At 34.6% G+C, this 21,898-nt stretch overlaps 1 protein-coding gene across 1 annotated transcript in view; it reads right to left on the bottom strand.

The window, feature by feature from the left end:
* The window catches only part of PTPRQ (protein tyrosine phosphatase receptor type Q), a 199,271-nt gene that overhangs the window by 40,454 nt on the left and 136,919 nt on the right, over window positions 1-21,898 (bottom strand). Inside the window, exons 31-35 of the mRNA XM_042944646.1 lie at window positions 19,938-20,096; window positions 19,155-19,377; window positions 17,449-17,522; window positions 7,658-7,757; window positions 5,003-5,131 (exon numbers count right to left, since the gene is read on the bottom strand). Coding sequence (XP_042800580.1) covers window positions 5,003-5,131; window positions 7,658-7,757; window positions 17,449-17,522; window positions 19,155-19,377; window positions 19,938-20,096 — 685 coding nt within the window. The remainder of the gene's footprint in view (window positions 1-5,002; window positions 5,132-7,657; window positions 7,758-17,448; window positions 17,523-19,154; window positions 19,378-19,937; window positions 20,097-21,898) is intronic.

Genomic DNA, 21,898 nt, shown 5'->3' with positions numbered 1-21,898 from the left:
CATAGTAACTTACTGGATGACAAAAATCTCCTTGCGTCTAAAGAAAAATGAAGAATATCTGGAAGTAAACATTCATTATTTATTTAGTACACGAACACAATGGATTAGTTTTTGCTGCCACCAGCACATGAGCATTAACTGTCTTGAGCTTCATTCCACTTCAGGACATCTCTTGTCCTGAATTCACATGGTCAGACATTTCTTATCTGGATTCATGTATTTTTGCCATTGTTTGCAAAATGGTTTCAGATAGAAGAAAAATTAATGACCAGAGTCTGTCAAAGAACTGATGGCAATTAAAATGCTAACAATTTTACATAGAGTTTCATATATCAGTCAAATATTATGTATTCTTATTGAAGAACAGTAAGACTTGGACTATTAAAGAATTTTTAGCTTCTGCAAGTTTGAACCTAGACTAAAATGCCATCACTCCTTTGCCCTTTATCACTAACGGACAAATAATTTGAAAGAAGCAGGTCTTCCCTTAGAATCATTTCTCTGCATAGGAAAACTGCTTGAAGAAGGATACCATGGGGCCTTGTTTTTTTAATAGGGGTAATATTGATCTCATCTAGTACGCTTCAGAGTTCACACACACACACACACACACACACACACACACACACACATACAGGCGTACTTTGATAACCTCCAAATCAAACAAACCCAGGCTAGCATCATGGCTCTCTTATTTACTAGATCTATGACTTTGGACAGTTACTTAAATTCTCTAAATATCTTTTGTTTTTCATTTGTAAAATGGGATTAAAAGTACCCACCACAAAGGAAAGAGTTAAGTGAGATCATTACACACAGAGTTTAACACATAGGAATTGCTCATAAACAGTAGCCATTATTATGTTAGCAAACCCTCTGTGTGAAAGTAGGTTGAAGTGATAATTTGTATAAAGATTGTAAATAACAATAACAATTCCAAATGTATTCTGATTTACAGTTTACAAAGCACATTCATAGAATTCTTTTAAATGGTAAGCTTCCTGAAGACATATACATTTAACAAAAATTCAACGCATACTTTTAAAGTTATGGAAGAAAGAAAGATACTCTTAAAGTAGCAATTCAGTTGTTTGCTTTATTTTGTTAGAATTTTAATTCCACTCATGATTGGGCCTTGAGTCTAATTAATGCACCATTACATTCACTCAAGTAAAACAGGCAAGATAATTAATATGGAATGATGCACACAATTGGGGGGGAACAGTTGAGGCTTGGAAGAAATTGAGTGTCAATAAAATACTTGTGAACATTCTGGTGGGTTGTTTAATTTTAAGTGTTATAACCCTCTTGGAAAAGGAGTTTGTATTGCAGTGAAATTAGTTAAAGTAAGTCACAGGACCTGCTGGTCTCTGCAACCTTGAAGATTCAGGTCTGCTTCATCTGAATGTTTGCTGATCTTGCCAATATCTCCTCCGAGAAACTTTTCTCACCTTCATGGGCTAAATGGCTGTGTTTCAAAGGAGCCATCACAAAATGTTTTGTTCATTTGCTTACAAATAACAAACCCTGAGGGTCATTTTCTAATCTGGTAAATATGGAATAGATGAGCCCAAAATATTAGATACTCTTCCTAAGAAATACATCTAGCATCGTCTCAACTTAAATATAAAATGTGCATGAGGAAATGATATAATTATCATTCCAAATAGGAATTTAAAACATTATCTTGGCCTATCCTTAATGTTCTCATGGAGTTACAGAGTACTAAATCATTTTTTTTTAATTTTTTTAACGTTTTTTAATTTATTTTTGAGACAGGGAGAGACAGAGCATGAACAGGGGAGGGTCAGAGAGAGGGAGACACAGAATCAGAAACAGGCTCCAGGCTCTGAGCGGTCAGCACAGAGCCTGACACGGGGCTCGAACTCACGGACCGCGAGATCATGACCTGAGCCGAAGTCGGCCGCTTAACCGACTGAGCCACCCAGGCGCCCCACTAAATCATTTTTTGAGTTTCATTTTCCTTCACAAAGAAAAAGTATAATGTGCCAGAATTCTTCTTCAGATTCTTTGTGCAACAATGTAGAATATAACTAAATAATGAGAGTTTGCACATACAAAAATTACAGGATGAATCTCAACATGTAAATATATATGCAGGCATGTATCATAAAATAAATACTTTCTTAACTACAAAAAAGTCCTTGACAAGATTTAGTACAAGCATCATAATGATCCTTTGTCAACTAGATAATCCCTAAAATTAATATTTTGATTAGATATTCTTCTTTTATCATTTCTCTTATGGACATGTCAAGACATATGACACTGAGGAAAACTGCTTGTCCAGCTAGCTAGAAGAGAGTGGGTAGGTTGGAGGGGAAAGACCATGTCTAAGCCAAAAGTAGAAACAGCATATGTTAGCTGGGTAGATTTAAAGGAAATCATCTAAGTTCTTTGCTGCAAATAACACAGACATACGACATAAGTTATTCAACAATTTACAAATGAACTCAAATGCTCTCATTCCTTAGTCTCAGAATATACTGTCTCTTTGGCTCTACTCTCATGACCTGTATGACTTTGAATAGATTTAGATCTTCCAGCACCTCAAAGACAAGTGAAGAGCTTTAGAGCTTCACAGAAGGACGGTCCCTTGTATATGTACACATGACTAATTATGGATTTGTTAGTTACCATTTTTTTAGACTTCATATCTAATGTATTAGTGATCTTATTAAATGAAAAACCTTCAATAAATAGTAAAGCTGGAGACAGATCTCTGTAATGAAGAGTTAATACTCAAACAACTTGCTAGCTATTTTAATAAATTTCTGCAATAAATCAAGCAAAGGATATTATTATGTGCCATTGAAATTACAAATAAGAATGTTTTATAGTCAGTAATGCTAGAATTGTAACAAAAAATGAGAAAGTAAAAAGCACAGAAACTAAAGTTTCCAACTATGCTATTACTGGGGGCAATATATGAATTTTCTATGTGCAAAAGTAAATAAAAATTATTTGAAATATACTTGAAAGACACTTCTACATCAATTTACAAATAAAGCCACATATATGTAAATAAACATGGGAACAGGAAAACAAATAATTAGGAGTCAAGGTTAAGTAAGGCGGCCCCTAATTTATAAAAACCCAATAATAAACTATGCAGTCCTTATCCACCTTTCCCTTTAGCTGCCATGACAAACCCTGTTAAGAAAAAAAAATCCTACAGCGTTTAGATAATAGCTGTGTTCAGAAGTGCAGGAAAGGGCAAGCTGTAAAAACACACAGAGCTTAGGGGATCTAACCTCACCATAGCCTGCCTAGAATGGTAACCTCCTTCATCAAGAATACTTTAATACTGACTGACTTTTTTCACTTTATTATGTCATATCTCCTAAAGATCTACATCCTAAGGACTATTGGGAGATCAATAAAGATTCTTTTAAAAAAAGGCCCTAGAAGTGTTTAGATACTTAGAAGTTCACATTTTATTATGAACAGGCTCAACTAAATTGTTTAAACAAGTAAAATTAATTGCACTGAGAGAGTTGATGTTTTATCCCTGGTACTTTTGGGTGTAGAAGAGAATGAGGTCTGTAGAGGGGGCACAAAAATTTGAGAAAGTGGTACAGAAAGGGAGTTGGGGAAATACTATAGAAGTTCAGTTGGCTCCAGAGGGAAAGGAGAAGAAATTTCTTTTTACCATGAAGGATGACCCTTTTAGCACCGAGATATAGTCTAATACTGGAATGCTCTATTACTCCTATGATGTGGCTTAACTTTGGCAGATTACCCTGAGGACCTCTTGATCTTTTATATGTAACATTTCTTATGTGGAAAACTATGTCCTAGGTAATATATAACCATCTTACACATGTTCTTTGGAGCACTATCCATTTTGTTGCATCCATAGATACAACCTTTATTAGAATATAAACAAAGGTAAATACCTAAATATAAAGAAGTGAGTTTTTCTCTTTAACAAATCAGATTTCCTTCTAATTTAGTGATAATACTGAATAGCTTTCATCTTGCAGTATTTGGAAGGGCCCTGCTTATCACATGGCACTTCCCACTATAGCACATATTAGATATTTTTAGACATGCTGGAAATATTCTTTCAAAGTCAATCTATTTGGTAAAGACCGGCTTTGCTAAATGACAACTATAAACAATTCCTTTCTGAGCTCAAAAACTTTGATGACATATTTCAACAGTTAATAATAATTTTTTAAAGTACAGAAGTGTTGTGCATATACTTTGGAACAACTATAATGTGCTTACAAACATCACAAAATATTGGATCTAAACTTGTGATAATAACCTGATGACAGTTTTTATTAAGAATTTGATGAATTATCTTAATAGACACATTTTTCAAATGTGCCAACATTTAGAATATTTTTTAATGATTTTAAAAGGATTTAAAATACTCTAAAATTAAGCACTTTAGTATTTCCAATACATACCGAAGGCACACTTTTCCTTCCAAAGGTAATTTTTACTTTGTATTTAATTTTTAAATACTAAGCGATTTAAAATATAAAGTGTTAATACACAAGTTGGACTTCTAATGTAATTTTACACTAAAAAAAAGAGCTATGAGAAAGGCTTTTATAAATATGATATAAATAGTATCAAGTAGTTACAAATTTATTTAAAACTGTGATTAAAAAATGGATACCTCCAGAAAACCCATAAAAAGAAATCATATGAAGTAAATTATTAAACATAATTTTAAAGGCTTAATGTGTAAAAATATTTGTTTCAGGACAAAAAAAAAGAAAGAAAAAGAAAGCTTGGTTGAATATTATAGTCCAAGGTTCATATTGAACTCAAAGCATAAGGAAGATTAAGTGATTCTCCGAACACCAGTGAGAAGTGTGCAGAAGATGGAGGTCACCCTTTGAAAGAAGATCTCTATGACCTGTGTAAATAGGAGCCCCACAAACACTTCCAACAAGCATAGGTCAGAATAGGGTCATGGCTCCAGGCCCTCTGAACCACTGTTCGCCAAGAGGAGTGTGCTCACCGCGTTAATCTCTCGCCCTTCAGTTCCAGGTCTGCCACTGTGATGAGCTGATCCAGCTTGAATTTAGTGTCAATAATTTCTGCATCCCGAGGAGAATATGTGCCACCTTCTTTCTGCTTCTGTCGAATTCTAAAAGAAGTACAGTAAAGTCCAAAAAGGAAGTATGATAGAAAGCATATAAACTTAGGTTTTGTTTTCTTTTTAAGATATTAGTCAAATAATTTCTTTGTTGGGGTCATTTCTCTGAATATGTTGCAAATTTATACCTACTCAACTTCTTTTTCTTGCTTTAATTCCATAAACCTATTCTACCATATTCCTTTAACATGTTTCTTTGGTGAAATTTCAAATTTTGATGAGCATTAGTTGATCAAGGCTTTGGTCGTTGGCAAATTAAAATACAGAGCAAATGAAACCAATGCTGTGTGCTTGTTTTTCCTCTCTCTAGCTGTCTCACAGATTTGTCATAAAAAGAAAGTGTGCCAAAGTGGAAATAGCTCATTGCTATCATCACCAATACTAAAAGACAATGTCCCATTGTTTTTATATATGTGAAACATTTCTACATGCAGGAAAATGCATGGAAATATGTTTTGAATTGTCTCATTGGTTTTTTACACAAATATTGCAAAGCATATATTGTTATCTTTACATTTAGAAAACTCAGGTTCAAAAATAAAAGTCACATGAATCTGAGAATCTAATTAAGGCCCTATCATTTTACACCCTTTACATGCTTATCCTTCTTTGACACAGTATGGTGTGTTACTAGTGATACTACTATATCTATCACATTTCAAACATATTTTTATTATGTGTTATGTATTAAGGATGGTATAGAAAGTATAAAATATGGTTCTTATGCTCAAGAACATTATAATTTAGTTGAGAGGCAAGATCTAAGTGTAGAAAAAGCATAAAAAGAAAAAATCCAGATTACAATTCATATGACAACTATTAGTATTGTTAGGGAGTAAAAAAGTGAGATTTGATTTGAAGGCTCCAGAATGAGAAGGAGGAGGAAGCACATTTCTGGTTGATGGAACAAAAGCAGAGTTCTACAAAAGCCTAAGGAATGTTCTGGTGAGAACAGACCTAGTTGGCCAAAGAGAAGTATGTTGGGAATTTGTAGAGAGTAAGTAAGAGGGGAGTATTTCTTGCCCACATAAGGAGTTCATCCTGTAAGGAAATGAAAAATCAGAGATTTTAGAGCAAGGAAACAATATGAATATGACCAAGGCATGTCCCTGAGGGGTATGCCTTGGCCATATTCATATTGGAAGGAAGATATCTTATACAAATTATATGTCTCTAAAACTAGAGTAATGGCTTTCTCTCACCATCTTCTGGCTGACTCTGAGAACAGTAGGCAGTGTAAGAAAAAAAAATTTTTTTTCAAGAGTTCTTCAAATTAGCCATCAAAATGATGATTTGATAGGTTCAAGGTGAAACAGATGATGGGCATTCAGAATACAGGACAACATTCTTCAGGTAAAATAAAAACAGGGCCTATTAAGCTACTTAGGAAATTAGTGTCATGGTTATTTTTGCAAATGTAAGGGCCCTTTAACTCAGCAATCTACTTTATGGCTGGATTTTAGGACCATAACTAAGATTTCCCCTAAGGCCCTGCAAATGGCAAGGGAATTAGGAGGCTAATACTGAGAATTTAAAGGGGCCCTTGGAAAATGTAGCACAGACTCATTGGTAAAGTAAACAGGAAAAAGGGGCTCACCATGTAAGGAAGATGGATGTCTTTAAATGTCATGATCTCAAAAGAGATCATGTAAAAATGATCTCTTCTGTATAGTTTAAAAGTTAGATTTGATTAAAATATATTTCATTAAACCTATCATAGTTATAAATTATTTTTAAATATACAAAAATCCTGGCACCTTCTGCTTTTTTTGTTATCGCTTTATTGTCCCTTAGTTTTAAACCTGCCTTTCTTTGCCCTGCTTTGTGATATTGAAGCTAGGCTCCGCACCCTAATACATCCCCTTTGCCAGCCGGTGGGATGTTAAGCTTTGTCAATCGAGAATACTAGAGTGACCTTCAAGGCAAGAGGGACAGGGAGATACTTCCCTGGTGCGTTCCAGGTCTGCATTATCATTATTCATTGTGAAAGCCCAGCAGCCCAACTCTATGAGTGCTAGCTGCCTCCTAAGTGCAGACTCTTCCCATTGGTAAATGATTCCAAGTAGCTCAGCCACCCACCTCATCCAGTAAGAGTGAGTTGTTTCTACAGACCAATTCCAGCCTGTCTACTTTCCATCAATGATCGTTAGCTTCAATAGGACAGCTCCAGCCCCTCCCTCTGTCATATTTCTCTGCCCACTGATAGGTGATAGGCTGTATGTGCCTGTGGTAGACATTCCATGTCAAACTTTGGACTGAGACTTCTTCTAATTCTTAGTTCTTTTACTGTCCATTTTTCCTCAGCCTTGAGAGAGCAGCTGCTTTGTTGTACTTGCTATTTCTGGAGCCTTTAGAGTTCTTTTACCCCTTATGATAATTAACTATTTCTATAAGTTAGCAATTTTTTTATTAAATATTCCCCATTCAAGTAACTATTGGGGCTTGTGTCTCCTGATTGGACTATGACTGAATAATGTCCATAAGCATCTTAGGAATGAGAGTACAAATAAATCTTACCTTGCAAATGCAAAAATAGCTGTTCCCAGAAGAATGATTGAAAGGATGCACAAAGTGACTGAAAGAATAATTTCTACAGTTCTTTCTGAAAGTCCTTCACCTGAAGAGCAAGAAGTATAACATTATTATTAATTATAATTATGAAATATTATTTGGGTCTCAAAACACAGAAAGATATTTTCTTGGAATGTTTCTCAAGAATGCTAATAAAGTGTACAACTGTGTTTGTTCCACTTCTCCCAGATCTTCTAAATCTTGGGCTCAGCCCTTGGACCTCTTCTTTTTTCTGTCTAAACTTACCACCTCAGTGAGCCCATTGCTGCCTCATGGTTTTAATTTTCATCTATATGATGATGACTACTTAATTGCTATCTGTTGAACTCCAGACATGAATATGCAATTGCCAATATGCGTCTTTAGAAATGTAATTAAAATTTCAAAATCAATATTCAAAGCTGAACTCCTATAATTCCTTCCTTTCAACTGCAATCTTTCTACCTCTTAGTTGATGGCAACCTCAATGATCTAGTTGCTCAGTCCAAAAACTGTAGTTATCCTTGACTCTTCCTCTCATAGAACTTATCCACAATATCTGAGGAAATCTTGTTGCTTGTACCTTCAAAACACATACACTTTTCATTAAAAGAAATAATGGGGCTGGGGCGCTTGGGTGGGTCAGTTGGTTAAGCATCTAACTTCAGCTCAGGCCATGATCTCATGGTTCGTGAGTTCAAGCCCTGCATCAGGCTCTGTGCTGACAGCTCAGAGCCTGGAGCCTGCTTTAGAGTCTGTGTCTCCCTCTCTTTCTGCCACTCCCTCCACTCGCACTCTGTCTCACTCCATCGAAAAAAAAAAAACATTAAAAAAAAAGAAACGAGGGTAAGTTGGAGAGGTAGTAATCCCAAAGGGTGGTTAGAAAACAAAAGGAATTTGGGACATCTAGTGGGGCAAGAAAGCTAAGAAGCTATCAAAGGCTAATGGTACGGAAAGAATGAAAGATCATCTTGCATAAGTTCCTACTGGCCAAAGAAGAAACAATTTAAATTTTATAATGAATAAAAGCTGAAATTGGTGGAAATAGATTCAATATATAAAAATCCACAAGTTCTAAAATTATTCAATGAAAGAGAAATAAAAAATATACAAAAATCTTTTAACTTGTAAACACTGGTTATAGCTCGACTACCATTTCCATACTTTAAAAGGAAAAATTAAGCATTTTCCCCCTAACTTTCTCAGATGGACTGTATTTTATGAATTAAAAAAAAAGTTCTAGTTAAGGGAATAAGGCTCCTCTTTACAAGAGAGTTTAGTTTAATAAATGTGGAAGGAATAATATAATTAGAAATTAGTTTTTCAGTCCTAATAAAATAATTGATTCAGGTAACAATCATAAATGTATCCTTAATGAGTAGGAGGAAGGTTGTTAGGGAACTGGATATGAACAGGATGCTGAACTATCATCCTACAGACTATTTGCTAGTTATAACAAAGGGGAAAAATAACTTTTCAATGAAGGATCATGTTGTCACTACAACTAAACTCACTGATCAATTCTAACGTCATTGAAATGAGACAACCAGATATTATACACCTCCTGAAGAGAGGTATTTGAATCTAGGCAGAAACACCTGCAAAATGTCCTTGCCAAAAACGTTAATTGTGAATATTCAAACTTTTAGATTTTATTTCTCATTTATAAGAAAGTAGAGGAAGGAGGAAAAAATTAAATCACACCAAGAGAAAGCAATCAGACAAATTCAGAATATGGGACCTCCTTTAGAGCAATCTATCTGGTTGCCTTAATGTGTCTGTGACATGGGGGAAAAAAGAGGAAGAAGAAAAGAGATTAAGAGACACAACAATAGAAAATAACATATGAACCTCTTTTTGGATCCTGATTCAAACATAGTATGAGAAAAAAATCTGAGGATGATGTGAAAGTGCATATCGTATTATATAATATCAAGGATTTATCATTTTTTATTTAGCTGTGACAATATAGTAGAAATATACTTATTAAGGAAACATAATAAATAGTGGAACATCATGTTTTCTGTAATTTACTTTAAAATACTAAAAATTAAAAAGCAAATGCATAAATAAAACAAATGTGACAAAATGTTAAAAATTATTACATTCAAATAGTGAGTATTTGGGGGTTCATTATACTGTTCAAAACTTTGCGTAGCTGTATTCATCTCTCATCCCCTTTGCTGCTTGTATTCTGAGCCAGATCAGCATCTTGTTTTGCATACATTATTGTATAGACACCTAACAAGCCTTCTTGTATCCATCCTTGTTCTCTTCCCATCTATTTTCAATATAGCAGGAATAGTAATCCTCTTAAACATTACCTTTCTACCTAAAATCCTCCTCATCTCTCACAAGGAAAAGCCACAGTCCTTCCAGTGGCCTCTGTGATCCGGTCCTTCCTTCATTAACTCCCTGATTCCCTGTTATCATTCTGACTTCCACTTCCATCTCCACCTTAACTCCACTGAAGCCAAACTGGTCTACTTATTGTTTTTGGAACATACCAGGTCAGAGTACCTGGTATTGGAGGAGTACCTGGTATTTTTGCACCAGCTTACTCCTGTGCTTGGAAAGATATTTCCCTTGCATATCTGAGTACCCATTCATAAGCTTCAGAGGTTTGCTCAAATATCACCATCTCAAAGAAGCCTACACTGACCGCTTCCTTTGTACTGAATGGATGTGTCCCCCAAAATTCATATGTTGAAGCCCTAACCTCTCAGTGTGACTGTACTTGGAGTAAGGAAGTAATTAACATTAAATGAGGCCATAAGGGTTGGGCCCTAATCCAATAAACCTAGTGTTCTTATAAGAAAGGACACCAGAAAGCTAGCTCTCTCCCTCTGTGCTCATGTACTGGGGAAAAGCCATATGAAAACAACAAGAAGGAGGCCTCCTGCCAGCCAGGAAGAGAGCTCCCACCACATAACAAATTGATTGGAACTCAGTTCTTAGATTTCTAGTGTCTGTGAGAAAGATTTCTGTTGTTTAAGCCTATGGTATTTTGTTATGGTAGCCTAAGCAGACTAAGACATCATCATATTTAAAATGGAAACTTACAACTTCCTCACTTCAGCCTTTCCCCTTCTATATCCTCTGTACTCTGTTCTACTTTTTCTTTTCTCCATTGCCCTCATCACACTTTAATATATCTTATAATACATTTATTTATTATCCTCATGGTTCATTATCTGTCCATAATGTAAAGTTCCCTAAGGACAGGAGTCTTTGTTTTATTCAAAACTGTATTCCAAGTTCTGAGAATAGTACCAGATAGATAGTAAATGCTTAATAAATACTTGATAAATTTACTTATGAATATAAATATTGGTTTTGAAATAGATACTGAAAATTTTCAGTTTGAAGATCAGCATTGAACCAAATAAGAACATACAAGGTATTTATCATTTACTTTTAAGTAATTATTAATTATAATTATAATCAACTTTAAGTTATATGAGTTATAATTTATAATTTTACTGTAAAAAGTATTAAAGTTAAGTGACAAAATAAAATAGGTTACCTATCTGTATAGTATGCAAGGATTAGTATTTCACCTTTTTTCCCTGGACTGGTGCTTATAAAATGTTAACAACAGGAAAGGGTTCCTGTGGCTATTTTGCATGGTAGACTCGAATGAACACTGAATCTTAAAAACAGTTACCAGAGTTTCATGGTCATCTAGCATCTCCAGCTAAGTTTAGGAGACTGTAAAGCAGCATGTAGCTCATAAAGTATTTTAGATACCTCTTTTTAATATATTAACATATGAATGGCTTGTTTTTATGAATTTTCACATTCTGACTCTAATTGAATATGCTTGGGAAAGGAAACATATGAAGATGAACAAAGAATAATCTGTATCAGGTAATACTGAATCACTGGTCCTCAGAACCCAGTGGGGGAAAAAAATGATTTCATAGACCACAAAGAAGTGTTTGAGATTGGATTACCATTTCAAAGCGCTAGCCAAGTGAAGTGAGGAAATGACATATAATGTATTAATAAACAATATGTAATCCTTTGGGCACACGTATTACAAATGTACTAGTAGGAAAGGACAAAGTGTACCATGGCTGTCCAGTACAAACTCTGATTCACTGCTATGCATATACCTACAGAACATTACTGCACAAAATGAAGGCACGCCTCCAGATTCTTCCACAGAAAATTGAATTCTTCACGTGAAAATATAAACATGACTCTTTTTGTAATAAGCAGAAGTCATTTCCTGACTAGACTTAAAATCCTACAAAAGTCCACTTTAAATTGTTTTATTTGCATAATAAAATGTACTGCTGTAAGTAAGCAATCATAATTATAAATCACTATTTTTCATAAGTATTTTTGATTGAAATTATCATTATTTAAACTCAGCTGATAGATCTGACTTAAGCCAGTTTTATAACTCTAAGAAGAATCTTGAATTACATGAGTTCTAAAGCTCATAGGACATATCTTCCTCTTGATATAGAGGTATGTCATGTGAAAGATCTTAAAATTATTATTAATCTTAAAAGAAAATAAATTCTTAGAACTTAAGTATAAGGATCTCTTCTTCTCTTTTGAACAGCACTAATCATCCAAGATATTCAAGAACTGCACAATGTATTAAAAGTCACTCAATTTCATAATTGAAGAGATGTAAGTTAAAATACCCAAGACATATTATTTTCATGCATAAGTTTGGCAAAATATTAAAAGTAAATAATAAACAGTGGTTTCCAGGGTGCAGAGAAAAGTGATTTATTCCTTGTTTAAAAAAAACAAAAAGAATTTTTGTATCTTCATGTGCAAAAATAAAGCATACTCATGTGTGAATGCTAATCTCAAAAAGCTAACACAAGAAGATGAAAAGAAAACAGCTGGAAGTAATTAAAAATGTTGCAAGGAGAAAATGGTAAGGCAAGGACAGGAAGTCCGTGGGAACAGAAAAAGCTCCAAGAGTAACGCAATTGCAACCCAATTGGACACTTAGAGATTTCCAGACACTGTATACAGCGGTTACAAGCACAGCACTGGCTTGAGTCCAGCTGCCTGGGTCTAAAGGCTGGTGCTGTCATGTCCGACCTCTGTAACCTTGGGCGGGCAAGTTGCTTAAAAACCCATTTTCAGATTTCTTACCAATCAATTGAGGATACCTATAAATAGGAAGTTATGTTAATAGTTTTGTGAAGAATATGTGGGGTTATGCATAAAAACCCTCATAAAAGCCTTGGCATATAAATAGACAATTATCTTTATTAATAAACATTTTGTATTCATTCATCCATTCATTCATCTGATTTAATCTTCCAGTTAGCTTATGAGGGAGGTATTATTATTCTCATTTTGGAATGAAGATTTCAGAAGTTAATTTGTTAAGTAACCGACCCAAGTTCACATAAATTTAATATATCCCTATACTGCCCAAAATATGTCTGACTGACTGCAAAGTTTATGAGGTTCAGCACCACATTACCAGTGCCTCGTTAACATCATAAACCTTTCTTCATTCCCCTGGTGTCTTGGGGACAAGTGATCCTTTTGCTGCAAAAAAAAAAAAAAAAAAAAAAAAAAAATACATAGAGACGCCCTATTTCTGTTTCTAAGTGAGCATATTGGAACTTCCCATTGTTAGCATAATAATTAAATGAGAAGTATTATGACAAAAGAAAACAATCATAGAGTGCCTTTGCCATGGGGTTTAAGGTTTCATCTTGTTCAGCTTTAATGAAGCCCTGTAAGGTGCAGAAAGGAGTGTCTGCTTTTTAAATCACAGGAATCTTCTATAATTAAACCTTGTAATCAAAACATTGCCTATGAGCAGTTTCCATAAACTGATGTGCCTAAAGAGGATTTTAAAAAAGAGTTTAAGAAGGATTCTTACGAATTTTGTTAATAAAAATGTTAATGCTCAATGCTGAGTGAAATCAAAATCAAGTAAGTTGTAGGTATTTCTTTAGGATTAAAATAATGGCATATGTCATTTCCCTTGTTTGTTCCTACAGGCCATAAAGATTTCCCTAAGTACAAACTCCTCTTCCACACATTCATCCTTATTCAGCAAAGCCCTGCTTGGCCCCTTCTCATTTGTACTTTTGTTAACCCTTTTCACTAAACTTAAACCTTTTAGTTCATCAGTCTGTGGTGATTATTTTGCCCCTAATTTTAACTTCCAAATAATTGTATCTCTAAGAGGCGCAACCACTATCAAATATGACAGAAATGTTTACTCTGCACTAACTTAAAAAGACAGCCTTGTGAAGGCTTTTAAATCCCGAAGGATTTACTGATAGGTAACTTAGCCTGGAGATCACTGCCTGTGCTATGCTCAATACTGGTGAACAAATGTGTATCCACTGGTAGTTTGATGACCTAGATGGTACCTTCACTTCTTTCACTGAAGTCTGAGATCACATCCACACATAAGTCCTCAGCAGACTTGTTAGGAATGTTGGGAGCCTCTAACCTGTTGTAAATGGTATCATCTACTCCAATCCATGGTATATTTGAGAGAAACAAGGACACAAACATCCTTTGTAATCTTATGATGACGGCAGGGTATTATACCAATGCATTTTACTATTTGCTTGCTCCCATTCTCACAGGCACAAAACTATTCTTGCCATTGACCACTGTAGGAATGGTCAAATTTATTTCCTTTTTGAGTCCTTCTACTATATCTTCCTTGGCAATGTTCTTTTTCCAAAAACTCTTATGACTCCATGGCCTTTTATTAGTGTCAAATCACGGACAAGATCCATTTCCGGAGGGTGCTCTTTGGTGCCTGACCCATCAGGGTTAATCTGATATCCACAGAACCCCAAGATCCAATAGCCAGATAAAATGTGAGGACAGAAATTGATGGTAGTAAATCCATTAACCAGCCAAATGACTGGGCTACTTGTCTAGACATTGAGGAATTCTGCTCTAATGATACACTCCATACTTCAAATCTGAACATCTCCTTTCACCACAACTCAGTGTTGTACTCCTAGTCATCTTCTCCACTCCTGCTTGTTGCTCTTTTGCTAACTATAAATGACTATCTAGATAGTAGAACTCTATGTGTTCAACCCAGAATAAGCATAATATAAAGCCTAATACAAAGCCACTGTTCATCAGAAGAGAGTCCATGGGAGAAACTCTAAGGAGCAGCCTGTCCTTATGTCTCTGGTCTATAAATAATATATGAACTTTGTAAAATTTGAGCATAGATGCATGGAACACCTAATGGTTTTCTACCTTATACGTGCAATCTATGTTTCAGCAGTGCTTCCTTCGCTAACCTTGCCAGGCTCCTGTGCTCTGCCTTCTGTTCCATTTCTTACATTCCCTTTTGACTCCTGCTGTTACCAAGGCACACAAACATTAGCACCTGGATGACTTAGGGAGGAGACAGTCATGATTTCAAAGAACCAGAGAACTGATGGTATATTTCTGCTACCTTTTAGAATTAATGATTTTATTCCACTGCATTGGCTGTGAGAGAAAGGAAGAAAAAGAAGAGCATCACTGAGGAGCACCTTGAGACTACCTGCAGCCAAAGTACTAGATGAGGCCCAGCCTTGGCCAGAGGGAAGCCATTTGGCAGAATGTGAGGAATCGTATCCCTGCACACCATGGTTTCTGAGACTTGACTTTCCCCTTTTTCATTCCGATTACCCTGGATGTCGTAACTTCGTCTCTCAGATAACTGACTGAATGTATCCTCACATCAATAATCTGCATGAAACCAGCCATCTATGAGAGACAAGGTACATGACAAACTACAGAGCAAGGCAATCTCTTTAGTGCTGCTCCTACAAAATGTCATCTCCCTGAGACACATGAGCTATCCGCTTTGTCTATGTCTTTTCTCTTCCATCAGTACACACACCAGGATCCCCATTTGGGGGTGGAAACAGTTTCTGAATGCTATAACCTAACAGAAATTATGCTGATGCCATCAAGACATTTACTTCACTGTGGTGATGACAGGGTGTGATAAATTCACCTCTCCAATGAAGAAATACTCCACACAATTTCAAAACCACAGGCTTGTCAGCCAATTGTAAAATGATTTAATTACTTGGTAAATTAATCAAGCCATTCATTTCATGGAATTAGACAGGATAGCCAAAGAAATTCAAGTCATTCCTCTAAAAACATCTATAGAGCAAACCATGAGCCCCTTCTTTGTATCTTCAAGGTTCAAAATTGCCTTAACTAAGTAGAGGCTGTGGAAGCTGGCATTTTAGACAATTAATGTTCCATAACTGGATAAGAATTTCTAACTGAAAATGATGGGAAAAATCTAACTTCTTCCAGCCACAACTCGCACTGAAATCTGTTGTAGCTCGTATTATGTTATGGATCTGAATGACACACAGCGGTCCACATTCTCAGAGCTTAACACAGAGAAAATAGGGGCTGTGATGTACTTAGAGAAATCCTAAGGAAACAAGATCTCCTAAAAAAGTATATTTTAAAAATCGTTGATTATAACTGATCTGAAAAGAAGCTATTAAAATTTTTTTTTACTGTGAAATAGTAATATTTTTACATATGCTATTTTATTTAAATCTGAAGGGGGACTATCATCATCATTTTCTAAATAAGGAAACTAAGGTTTATAAAAGTTATTTTCTCAAGTAGCAGAGTCAAGATTTGAATCTAGGTCTAAATCCTGTATTTGTACTGTAATGGTTATGGGATCTGTGCTAGAATCCTGGCAGAGTCATTTAATTACGTAATCTGAACTTTGGTTTCCTCATCTATATAATGGAGCTAAAATTAGTACTGAACAGCTTCTCTCAATCTCAGCACTACTGACATTATGCACTAAATAATTCTTTGCTGAAGGGGCTATGCTATGCAATGTAGGATGTTCAGTAGCTTCCCTGGCCTCTGCCCACTAGATGCCAGTAGCTTGGACCCATAATTGTAACCACCAAAAGTGGCTACAGCCATTGCTACACATCCCCTGGAGAATAAAATCACTCTGGTTGAAAACTACTGATGTAAATTAAAAGTCATGAAGAGTCCATCAGTTAGTACACACAAAGAGCCTACAAGATGATAATGGTGAAGAAGGAGGAGGAGAGGAGGTGAGGGGGAGGAGAAGTGGAGGAGAAGGAGGAGGAGGAGGAGGAGGAGGAGGAGGAGAAGGAGAAGGAGGAGGAGGAGGAGGAGGAGGAGGAGGAGGAGGAGGAGGAGGAGGAGAAGGAGGAGGAGGAGAAGGAGGAGGAGGAGGAGGAGGAGGAGGAGGAGGAGGAGGAGGAGGAGGAGGAGGCGGCGGCGAATACTTGCATTTGACTAAATGGTACTTATGTTTTATTCAGTCCTGATTACATGGATATAATAGAAAACAACTCATGAAAGACTTGGTTAGAAAGAAAATAAAATTTAAAATGGCTGGTAATTTTCTAGTTTTTAGGATTATTTCAAGAAAATTTCCATAAATCTTTTTCTTTTTTATTAAGTAAAAATGTTTTACATATAAGATTGTATATTAAACAATCAAGTAAATATTTGCTTAGTATAAGGTTAGTATACATCAGCATAGAAACAATACCATATTAAAATCTATGTCCAGATTTGAATAGATGGATCATACATCACTTAAAACAATATCAAAAATGCTATTTTTTCCTTTGAAAGGCTAATTAACCTTGAAGTGAATTTATACTTGAGAACATTAGTCATGGATTAATATATTCACTAATGAATGTTACAACTGTGATTAGCATGTTGAGATTATCAGTGAAATTAAATTACAGAATATATCTTACCTAAAGTCTTAACAGGATCAGAATAATCAGAATCAGTAAATTGTCCCATAACATTGGTGGCTCTAAATTTAAATCTATGAAATAAAAAAAAATTAAACCAACAATTTGCATGCTATATGATTTTCTTCTATGAATAATTTAACAAATAGCAATGAAAAATACACATTTTTTTATTCAAAAGAAAATGTATTTACAAGATGTAAACTTAGAAATCAATTGCCATCAGAGCAATATATCCTTTCTTTATGGGAGATGAATAATTATCCTGCACACGAGAGAATGACTAAAGATTTGGTCAGACTCTTGAGCAGTCCCAGTAGCTTAATCAGATGAAGTAGATTACATTCCTCATAGATTTGTTTAGAATGAATTATTTCATGTCTGTGTGAAAGTGTATTACACAAACATACTTTATAGAGTATAATAACTTATACCTCAACTACCTTTGAAAATACCAGTGAACTAGATTTAGAATGGTCATATAGAATTTATTTTGTTCACATGTTAACAAATTAAGAAAAATGCTTCTTAATGCTGTGTGCCCAGCTGTATTTTTACTTTCTATGTTTTTATGACATAAAAAAAAGAAAATGGTACATAATGGGTGGTTCTAACAAATTCAGAGACAACTGAAATTTATCTTACTTAAAAACTATAGATACCCAGGCATTTTAAAATACAAAACAAACTTATGTTAAAGTTTATGTTAAACTTAAAGTTTCACTTTACAATTTAATTTCTACTATTCTCAAATTTTTATGATTTTATTGATTATATGAAAGAGTCTGCGTTGCAAATATGCAAAATAAACAATATTTGCATATTTGCAAATATGCAAAATAAAAAAGATTACATTTTTTAGTATATTGTTTTCATAGCTGTCATATATATGATGGTTAAATTTTAGGTAATAGCCAAAGTAACTGTACTTAATAATAGAGGATAGAGCATTCTGTTTTTTCGAATGCCTGACTTCTCTACTTTTCTAATGTTAACTTGACCTAGGATGTTTATAAAGAATTTAATAATGCTTTAACTAGCAGGCAAACATGAAACTAGTTTATGACAAAAAATAATATAGTCAATTTAACAGGAGCCAATGATTAATTTAACAGAGCATTTAATAAATCCAGAATATCAGAAGTGGTTTTTAATACATTAGATTATTATGATCTGCAAAATGATAGATATTAAAGTGATTAAAGATATTAGTGATTAAAGGATTTTAATCACTAATTCAGAGTTTTGATAATACAAAGAGGAGAAAATTATTGTTATGACTCCAATAAACTGAAGCTGTCATCAAATGAAAGACTAGGATGGCATTTCTAAAACCCATATATTAGCATGTATTGCAAAATAATGGGTGAAAAGCACAAAATATTATGTTAGTCACATTATCCTCTACAGAAAGAATTAAATTCTCCTACCCATGTTCTCCAATACATGTTTTTCATATTGTCCTTCTGTCACTTACCATATCAACTCATAATTACTCTGAAGCATGCCTACTTTCCCTACAGAACTGTACATTTATGGAATGTAAGGACAATATCTTACCATGTTGATCTTTACCATGTGTTAGGTCATGATACATTATGGATGCCCAGTGCTTACTAGAAAGATGAAAGGACGGGCAGATGGATGAATGAAAGATGTTAATTAGCTTGCTATCATTATGCATAGTCAGCACCAACTATACTTACAAGTATTGCTTTTTTGGTTTCAAAGGTCCATTGCAAATTCTGTCTTCATTGCCAGGAATCATGCATGCATTATCAGCACCTATGATGTAGATTTCTTCATTGCCACTGAATTTTGTCTTTGCTTCTGTACATGGGGGGTTAGGAAAGCCTTCATTTGTAAAGTATGGCCTTGGTTTATTAAAATATGCATCATACCACTTTGTTACATTTCCATCATGCTGAGCTATTTTCAGGAAGAAAGGATAATAATTATAAGTAACAGATGAATGTATTTTGACATTTCTGAAGAACGTTTCTATAATTACATGAGGAAAATCTGGATGCAACATCTGTCACTGTATGAACCACCAGGGATAATTCAGCTGATCTACCTACATAAACAGGAAATCCTATCTTTCCCCATCACAAATGAATCTATAGGCTTGCTGTGGAGGATGACTTCTCAGGTACAGAAAAGAACATCTCTCAGTAAAGGGTAACTCTTCTGTTCATACCTCCAAAGAAGCTATCAAGACTCCATCTTGCCAAATTCAAACAATCCTATCAGTATATGGAAAAAGTAAATCACATATTGTAACTATGCCTTTTCTTATCTTGTTCAAGTACTTTACGCATAAATTAATGGTTAGTATAACTAATGATAATATTAGCAATCTGTTAAGCTCAACAGTTGTGTGGTAATTGGTAGTCAACCTAATATTACTAATTTTGAACTGAAATTTCTTTAGCATTCAACAATTCATACTCTAAAATTTAACGAGACAGGTTGACAGTTGATGATACCTCCTGCTTCTGTTACAAGCACTTGCACATTTTTGATAGGTCCATGATCATCATTGTAGTAACATATTGGCATTCTGATTGTAATTGTTGTTGAAGTCACAAGCAATTTTCCTGTGGCATCATAAATAGGGGTTGGTTTGGTTTTCGGTCGTGCTGGAGCTTTAAACAAAGAAGAAATATCACTGCAATTGATTTTTTGTTTCTGAAGAGGAGAAAAAAATTTAAATTCTCATTTCATGCAGGTGAGTTACAGATAAAATGATGACAAACACAAATAACAAATGAAACAGAGTTTTGTTTGAATACAACAGATGTTTAGCAATTATTTTCTCCTGATGGTTTAATGATATACTTTAGACTTGCTTGAGATAATGGGACTCGGGTGTGATTTTCAGGCATCTGACTCCTCTTCACATATTAACAAAAATTCAAATTATATATGCTCTCAATCATGTCATTTTTATAATTGGATTAAATCATACTAATATTTTAGTGGGCTCTTCTTTTATTTCCTTTAGCTGATTCATCAATTTCTATTCTAGTCATACCAGCATCTCTCCCAGGTTATCTACACCAAACATATGGCTGATATCCTCCCATATTTTTCTCCATGTTCACATAACCATATAAAATACATAAAGCCATAGATAATGGATTCTTTATTATATATTATGTATTCTATATTATGTATTATAATCACTCCACATGTTGCTTTTTTCACTTAAATATGTCTTATATAAGTCTTCTCAAGTCACCAAGTATGGAGCTAACTCATTCTTTTTAATGACTATGTTGCATATCATACTGTGACATCATATTTATTCAATAATTTATCTAATAATGGGAATTCACGTTTCCTTCAGGTTTTGAACATTTGTTGCAATGACCAGACTTATATTTAGCCTTATTTACTGATCCTTTTATTTCCATGGAATAGATTTCCAAGAATAAAATTTCTGAAACACAAGATATGAATATTTCTAACTTTAAAAGATATTGCCAGAATAATTCCCAAAAGTGCCATGATAATTTGTACTTTATCACCAATGCATACAAATATCTCCCGAATCAGTATTTGTAGGAGCACTTCTTGTTTCATTTCATCTCATAGCTATATGTGTATACCAGCTGTTTGAGCACAGCAAGTTGCTTATTCAAACTTCAATTTCCATATTTATTAATTTTTAAAGCCTCTAAATTATGCCATAAAATTGGCAATATCATTTCCATTTTATTAATGAGGAAATTACCTTATGTCACATGGCTATAAAAGGTAAATATCAAGATTTGAATCAAATCTTTTTGGCTTGATCCTTTACCTCACTCCTCTTAGATATAAAGACTATTATAATATTAGATGTGTAAGAAGTTTATTGGAGGAAATATCCATGAAGAATCAAGGAACAGTAAACAGGAGTAGATGGCAAGGGCCTTTAGACCACAGATCACAGGTCTAGTACCTGCGTATGAGAAGAAGAAATGAAGGGTTCAGCAGAAAGAGCCTCAGGTTTTGGGGTGAGAAACTCTCAGCCAGGCTACTGGGGAGTCCCTAAGAAAAGGTATCTAGTTAAAGGAATCTGGCATTGGGCATGACTATCCAACTTGATATTATTTGTCAAATGCAAATTTAATGAGACTACTATTTTTTTAACTTTATTTAGATCCAAGTTAGTTAACATATAGTGTAATAGTAGTTGCAGGAGTAGAAGTTAGTGATTCATCACTTACATATAACACCCAGTGCTCATTCCAACAAGTGGAAACTGTTATTATTTCATCATTTCATGTCACCGCTACCAACCATGCATATTACTAGGAAAAAATATTTCTCTAGCTCCCCACCATGGCCACCAGTACTCACATATTTTCTTTAGACAACTGATCATGAGTCTATCTGTTCTAAGGAGTGGAAAGTCAGAACTAATCATCCTCACCCCGGGATGAACAAAGCAACAGAGAGA

Source organism: Panthera leo, chromosome B4, assembly GCF_018350215.1.
Source record: "Panthera leo isolate Ple1 chromosome B4, P.leo_Ple1_pat1.1, whole genome shotgun sequence".
NCBI classification, from domain to species: domain Eukaryota; kingdom Metazoa; phylum Chordata; class Mammalia; order Carnivora; family Felidae; genus Panthera; species Panthera leo.
Note: the sequence above shows the minus strand (reverse complement) of the source record. Positions and strands in the feature narration are given on the sequence as shown.